Source organism: Limulus polyphemus, unplaced genomic scaffold (genome assembly GCF_000517525.1).
Source record: "Limulus polyphemus unplaced genomic scaffold, Limulus_polyphemus-2.1.2 Scaffold5472, whole genome shotgun sequence".
Lineage (NCBI taxonomy): Eukaryota > Metazoa > Arthropoda > Merostomata > Xiphosura > Limulidae > Limulus > Limulus polyphemus.
In genome coordinates, this window is record NW_013671082.1 from 49,619 (window position 1) to 57,960 (window position 8,342).

The 8,342-nt window shown below is 31.5% G+C and overlaps 1 protein-coding gene across 2 annotated transcripts in view; it reads right to left on the reverse strand.

Moving 5' to 3' along the window:
* Nucleotides 1–8,342, reverse strand: part of LOC106472620 (mitochondrial import receptor subunit TOM40 homolog 1-like) — an 18,141-nt gene that overhangs the window by 4,801 nt on the left and 4,998 nt on the right. For both annotated transcript variants that reach the window (XM_022401169.1, XM_013933271.2), the window contains exons 3-5: nt 5,542–5,702; nt 3,151–3,252; nt 1,913–2,150 (exon numbers count right to left, since the gene is read on the reverse strand). In XM_022401169.1, the coding sequence (XP_022256877.1) occupies nt 1,913–2,150; nt 3,151–3,252; nt 5,542–5,702 (501 nt within the window). The remainder of the gene's footprint in view (nt 1–1,912; nt 2,151–3,150; nt 3,253–5,541; nt 5,703–8,342) is intronic.

Here is an 8,342-nt window from a genome sequence, read left to right on the forward strand (position 1 = left end):
ATAAACCAGCAATAACTTAACAGACCGTGGCATGTTCTAGATAAGGGGTCACTTCTAACCTAATTCATTATAAACCAGCAATAACTAACAGACCGTGGCATGTTCTAGATAAGGGGTCACTTCTAACCTAATTCATTATAAACCAGCAATAACTAACAGACCGTGGCATGTTCTAGATAAGGGGTCACTTCTAACCTAATTCATTATAAACCAGCAATAACTAACAGACCATGGCATGTTCTAGATAAGGGGTCGGTAACCCTTCAAGAAAGAAGAGCAATTTTTTGTGTTTTTGTCCAAAACCAAAACAATTCAAAAGCCACAATAGGCAGATTTACAATGCTAAAATCTGGGGTTCGATTCCCCTTGGTGGACACAGCAAATAGCCCAAAAGCTGAACAAATCTCATTAAAAAACTGCATGTAGCTCACAAACCGCAAGATGCCGACACCTGCCCTAGACCAATCCTCTCATTTCTTGTATGGACAGTGTATTAGACAATGTTTGTAAGTAAACTGTCAAGGACTGAAAATGAGTTGATTATACTGAACATGGATACAGTGACATATTTTAGAGAAAAATTACCAAATGAAGCAGCAGACCTTGATTCTTGTGAATGGAGGATTTAAAAATATGGGAACAAAAATAAAAAGAGCCTATAAAACTTGTTAATTTATTTTTATAATTGGTTCTCTAACTCCAATTTCACTGGAAATCTGCAGTGATAGTGCCCTTATCTTTTTATCCTTTAAATATTTTTTAATTTGTAAAAGTTTTATAAGAGTTGTATACTGTAAATTTCAATTATGAAAGCAATTATCTCTCAATTGTGTGAATCTGACCAAGTGACGAATTTTCATGTTTATAGCTAAACAAGCTGAAATACCCATCAACTGATGGAGAATGTTTAAACTTAATTTAAAACAATTAATAACTTGAACATAAACTTGATTTCAAAATTTTACAATTATAACAAAGCTTCTTCATAAACAGCATTTGCAGTTTTCTTACCATCTACCAACAACTAAAGATTTTGCGATGATCCCACCCTTGAACACCCTACATCTCAATGACCACGAGAAAAGCATGGTTGTTTGAGAAACAATCCAGCAACTTTCATACTTTGACCTTGAACTCATTTAGAATATTCAACATTGTCTAAGGCATCAACCTGCAAGATTGTTTGAGATTGACTCAATAGGCTGGGAGTAATTAACCAACAGGCTAAACAAAATAGAATTAAGTTCAATTTTGACCCCCTTAGAACATTCACCATAGTTCATAATGTTTACATACAAATTTTGGTTGGAATTGGACCAATAGGCTTGGAGTAGTTGGAGTGCAAACATTTTCACATTTCATTTATATATATATATATAGATAGATAGATAAGTTACATGAAATCTCAATCTTTACCTGTATATTTCTAAGCCTAATGTGGTAATGTTAATTTCAAAACTTTCCTGTTAAAAAAAAGATGGTAACAATTGGTCAAATGAAGATTTTGAGAAACATTTCTCTTAGTTAAACTGAGTTCAAGTTTAGGGGTTGTTTCATTACTGTTGTAATGTTTACATTTCTACGAGGTAACTCACTGGCAAACACAAAAACAGTTTTTGTTTGTTGACTAGTCAGTTGTTCTCATTTGAATTTGGTTCTGTCAGTAAGTAGAATAGCATTATTTAATAACTAATTCAAACATATTGATAAGCTTCTTCATATGTTCATATGTATTTTGGTTTCTTTATATGTTTCTCCTAAGTCATCACACATCGAAGGAAGCAGTTTTTACAGCTCGGTATATTACGTAAAAGGTAAGGGTTTAGGTTCAGATAAAAACAAGCCACAGAGGCACACATTTTCTAGTATAATGTGTTTATTAGAGCATTTACAAGAAATAAGTTGGACTTACCTGTGTATCTACCTGCTAGGGATAAAACAGCAATCTCGCCACCAGGGACTTGAGAACCATACTGATACGCAAGCTCGGCCCCAGCCGCTACCTTTGGTGTAACTGATTGAAGATAATGTAGTACAGCTACACCTGAGCCATTGAAAATATCAATGTTACCAAGGGTAAGAGATGCTGTGTAATCATGGCCTTTGAAATCTGTTGTTAACTGTGATGCAACGTAACGAGAATCTTGTATCTAAGGGGAATTAAATGGGTTCATCACATTACCAGTATTGGTTATATTATTTAGTATATCAAATGTCATTACTTTGTTTATAAAAATTGTTTCACACAGTTAGTTTAATATATGCATTTATGACTGGCTTATATCGTCGAACCTTGTAAGATATAATTGGGATTACGGTAAAAAATACTGTTAACAACTATGCTACCCAACTGATGAAAGAATTCATTTAAATCTTTACAAGTAGAAACATAAATAAAGTATATTTAGCTATGCTGATTGTCAGGTTGATTTTCAGTTTCACTTTAAACACACAGCTTGCTCTAATTGGAAGTTAATATCAATTATGCTAAACCTTATATCAACAACTTTTACCATCTTTAACAAGTTTATGACTTACAGAGCTACAGGATGCTTTTAGGCCATGTGTCACTACATTAAAATTACACTAATTATTGTTTTACAAAATTATTTAATGGCAATGAGGGAATTAACTTAACCCTCGAATTATTAATTCATTATCTTAACCTTTGCTTAAAATAAAACAATTCTTTATGAATGGTTGAAAATAACTCTAGAGTACTGGTTTATTCAACTAAACAAAGACAAGAAGTAATATAAGCAAGATTACCAAACATAAAAAAAAAAAATTGAAAAAATACCATTTTAAAACGAAGTTTGCCTAACAAAATACCTACACCCATCCATTAATTTAACATATAGATTCCACTGTTTTTTAATATCAATTCAGCTACTTATAATGGCTGGAGACGGCTTGAATGGGTAATGAAGAAAAACTGAAGATGACAAAACCTTGTCAAAATGTTGTACATTTGCTGTTATGTTAAACTTATATTAAAGTTTTTCTTCATTACCCATTCAAGCCATCTCCAGTCATTATTAGTCTGAAAGTTGGTTCCTCGTTATCGAATTCAGCAACTTATCTAACCATATTTCAGTGGTTGCCGAGTATGATGGAAAAACACAGATCTATCAATATCAAACTGTTTACCTGGGCAGCAAACTTTGTACGGATATGTTTATTGAATTGATGAATAATGTTGGCATTAAGGTTTCCACTGGGATCAATGTCTCCTAATAATACAGGATAGGCCTAGAAGAGAAGTAGTTGCTTAAAACTCACTTCTAAAGCTTCATTATGTAAGAAAAAACAAAACTATCATATAGTTCCATACTATAGTTTATAACAGCTTTAGTATGCATAAACATTTTTCTTTTGTGTTTTAGTTCCTCTGAGTTTATAATTTGCATTCACGATACAAGTAGCTCAATGGTGCACAAAAAGTAAATTGGATACTAGAAAGCAGTAAGTAAAAGTTTTGAGACTAACAGAAAAATCCACTATGCAATAGCAAAGTATAAAAAGTCTGTATGTATAATTAAAATGGATTAAATAGAAATGGAGAAATATGAAGCAAAGAAAGATGAAATTAAAATGAAGGCAGTTTTTTGTTAACAGCTTTTCAAAAGGTCAGAATAACCACAAAAAAATGCTTCGAGCTTGAACATTACAGAAAATTCAGGTTTTAAACCATATATTTTTTGACTGATAATTCCTAAGTAAAACCAATGAGAAATTTAACTGAGTCAGGATGAGCTGAGTGAAACTACATTTGTTTCACACATTCCTTTAATGGAGATAATTATCTAGGTTCGCACCACACTCAGGTACATTGTTTTTCTCTCTTTACTACTACAATTTACCTTTTTTTGTCAGTCATCACAATTTGTAGGTGTGAAAAGAAACTTTTAGGTGCTGAAACTCACCCCCCCCAAAAAAAAATATTAAGTGTTCATTTATTGCCAAGTTTTTTTATTCTTCAAGTACAAAAGCCAACAATATCAATAAACTATAGCAACAGTGCTAATTATAAGCCATTAGACAGCTTAGATCCATAATTTTCAAGTCTCAAACAATATTGCCAAGACCTATATCTCATCCTTCTGACTAGTATTAGAACACTGATGTTGTTTTATTGCAACTAACGTTAGCCCTAGATATTAGCATAACTTAAGGCAAGTAAAAATAATTATATAAAAGATCAGTCATAAACAACTACAAAATCTATCCAATTTATTAAAATATTTTAAATTATGAAATATCTGTGGTATTGTTTGATATTCTTGTGTGTCTGGTTTTTGTTTTATATTTTTACTTTTGATACTTGTAATTAGTGTTTCTGCTATATCTTGACAGTAATTTTAAATCAAATTAGCTCTTTTGTTTTTCTCTTGGAAAAATCTTCCAAATTAAAAAAAAATTTTATTTTCAAGTGCTTAAACAAATTTTTTTTTAATTCTCTTTGGAATGTTTATATACATATTTGAATTAAAGAAAACGAACCAAATACAGAGAGTAAAATCAGATGTAGAGTGCCTCCATCTCTCAAACAAAAACCAAATTTATTACCAAAGTTTGAGCCATAGTCCTAGATCACGTAATTTCAGTTTATGCTCGGTAACTGCCTGATGTAGGCCTATAGCTGAAATCTTGAAAATAAATTCAATTTTTTGTGAGAGGTGAAGACATCCTCCATAAGATTTTTACTTTATTTCTTATTTTTCAATCAATTTTTTTTTCTATTACCAAACATGACAATAAAAATGCACAGTAATTAGTAGCAGTTTACTTGGAATTATAAGTCATTTTTTAATTGTGGGAAAACTTTGGAACTAGCTCTCTATGTATTTGTTGAATGCAAACTTTTAAACAAGAGACTATCATTTCAATTATTACATTTTATTTTTAACTTACAAATGAAGAATGACAGTCTTTAAAATAAGTTAAAACTTATAATATCTTATATTTAAAAAAAAGAATTTCTGAAACATTTTTATAAAAAAGTATAATTATTTTTAAAAAGTAACATTTAATCATGTATCTATTACACATTCTTAAATAACAAATTTTCTTTCTTGAAGGATAAGATGATATAACACTGATATGTCATACAATAAACTGTAGTACTATTCATATATATAGTTGAAGTTTGTTTGTTGTTAAGCAAAAAGCTACACAATTGGCTATCTGTGCTGTGCCCATCATTTTTACGTGGCATGAACCACTGGGGGGGTCAAACTGTAAAAAAAAATTATAAGTTTTAGGTCACATTTAGTTTTGTTTTTTGTATTTGAGGCTTTGCATAATTCAATGCTGAACCTTTATATAACAAACTTGTGTACTTGTTGGAACAAATACAGTGAATTACCACACCTGACTGATTATTAGATAGACAATCAAGTTTAGCACATTTCAAAAGTCTTTACAAAACCCATTTCTCAACTGGCAAACACTGAGTATCACTGCAGGTCCTGTTTTACTTTCAGGTCTTACTGAATATAAATATGAAAACAAGGTAGATTAAACTAATTATTGCCATACCTCAGTTGGACTCAGCTGTTTAGTACCTACGTAAGTAGCACCAAAGCGATATCCAGATGGTGTGATAGAGCTCATACTAAGAGTGTGGCTAATTTGGAAATGGTTACTCAAGCCTTTGTTGACCATCAACTTAGCTCCTTCAAAATTGACTGGAAAAATATCTATTGGATAAACAATAATAAACTTTTAACAAATGGGACATATACATCAAACTTACATTTGTATTAAAACTACAGAGACAATAATAATACTGATTGTTGACTTTAGTTTTATCAGCTATATTGATTGTTGACTTTTAGTTCTATCAGCTATACTGATTGTTGACTTTTAGTTTTGTCAGCTATACTGATTGTTGACTTTTAGTTTTATCAGCTATACTGATTGTTGACTTTTAGTTTTATGAGCTATACTGATTGTTAAGTTGACTTTTAGTTTTATCAGCTATTTTGATTGTTGACTTAGTTTTATGAGCTATACTGATTGTTAAGTTGACTTTTAGTTTTATCAGCTATACTGATTGTTGACTTTAGTTTTATCAGCTATACTGATTGTTGACTTTAGTTTTATCAGCTATACTTGATTGTTAAGTTGACTTTTAGTTTTATCAGCTATACTGATTGTCAAGTTGACTTTTAGTTTAATCAGCTATACTGATTGTTAAGTTGACTTTGTTTTGCTCTAAGAGCACAGCTCACTCTGACTGGAAGTTGATACTAATTTTCTTAGGAAATGAAAATCAAGGAGAGATCATAGTGATTAAGAGCATATATGTTGTGTCAATGTGGGTATATGAACTCCTTCAAGTCATTGTCCCGACAAAAAAAAAGAGGGAGTTAATTACCTCTCGGAAAGTCAATACCTCCCTTTTTTTGGGAGGTTATTTCTCTAGATAATCAAATCATCCATAAAATCTGCATTTACATACCCTGTGTAATGATTTGTTTGGGGCTCCAAACTTAGTTTAGCCATTGGCATATGTTAATTTCATGCATATATCATACTGTATATACAACTAAGAGAAACAGTTGTATGCTTCAAAACAGATCTCTGGAAACATTGAATTTTTTTCCAAAGTCCAGAACTTCTTATGACTTCTGTTGTGAAGTGAAATAGTTGACTTAAGCATCACTTGGGGTTTACTATCACACAAATGGATGAAAATTAATGTCTTTTAAATAACATTAGGTGTTAACACCATCATTTTATCATGTCAGTATCAACATCCCAAAAAAATTATATGAAAGTAAAATTATATACTTAACTGTTATTTTCCTTCATAATGAATACAATTACTTGTACTGAAACATACTCATAAGATGTGTTAAAAATGGTAAATGTTTTAAAATAATGCAATTAATAAGTCAGCCAAGCTCTGACATTTTGAATTTATATTAATAGATAGGTGATCTGATTACACTAAAACATCACCAACATTCTACCTCACAAGACAATACTTACTTTTTTGGATTATGCTGAATAAAAAGATGTGTATGTTAATGAATACCATGTAAGTCACAATGGGTGATCCCAATGACAGCTATAAGCCTTACCCATTCCTAGAGTATTAAAACATTTACTGTATATATATATATTATTTACAATAATTAATCTTAATATCAGCAACCTGTAAACAAGTTTACTTTAATGAAGCTGATTACGTATCAGAAGAACTGACAAAGCTGATTACGTATCAGAAGAAGTGACAAAGCTGATTACGTATCAGAAGAAGTGACAAAGCTGATTACGTATCAGAAGAACTGACAAAGCTGATTACGTATTAGAAGAACTGACAAAGCTGATTACGTATCAGAAGAACTGACAAAGCTGATTACGTATCAGAAGAACTGACAAAGCTGATTACGTATCAGAAGAAGTGACAAAGCTGATTACGTATCAGAAAAACTGACAAAGCTGATTACGTATTAGAAGAACTGACAAAGCTGATTACGTATCAGAAGAACTGACAAAGCTGATTACGTATCAGAAGAACTGACAAAGCTGATTACATATTAGAAGAACTGACAAACTAGTTACAAAAGTACCAACTGCATAACTGTTATGAATTGATAATGCCATACAATTCTTTTGTTCATAATTTGTTGGAAACAATTCATGTAAGCATTAAAAACTTATGAAATTTTCATAAAAAAAACAATCATTTTGCACTAATAAACATAGCTCTATGTTTACTTCCTTCTGAGTAATAATTTTAATTCTCTAAAATGAGAGCTCCAAAAATGGTAGAACAATATAACTGCATGCAATTTGGTTCATCCCTCATACTACTTCAATAAGACAAAAATAATCAGGGGCATTTTTTAAGGAAATTGATGGGATGAATTCTTTGTCAATGTCCAGTTTGTTGTTTATTTATAAGTACTTTACTACATGCTTTTTGATATTGCTCAGGTTTGAAAATAACCCAGTTAATCTTGAAATCATCTGTATTCTGCTTTCTGTTATTTTAGTAACCAGGGATAGAAATAAAGAAATAAAATTACATTCACTCGAGGGAAAGCTATCAAGAAGATTACATTCCCTCATGTAAAGTTGCTTAATGTAGCATATCAATCCCTTATAACCAAGAACAGTTCGGGTAGTTGATCTTCTTCTACTTCTGCCGTAGCTTTTCCCGTATCTATACGGGTCGCTATTTTCGGTGTTGGCAGGGTTTTTACGGCCGGATGCCCTTCCTGATGCCAACCATCCCCTAATTTAACAGTGTAAGGCTAGAGGGAAGGCAGCTAGTCCTCACCATCCAACGCCAACTCTTGGGCTACTCTTTTACCAACAAATAGTGG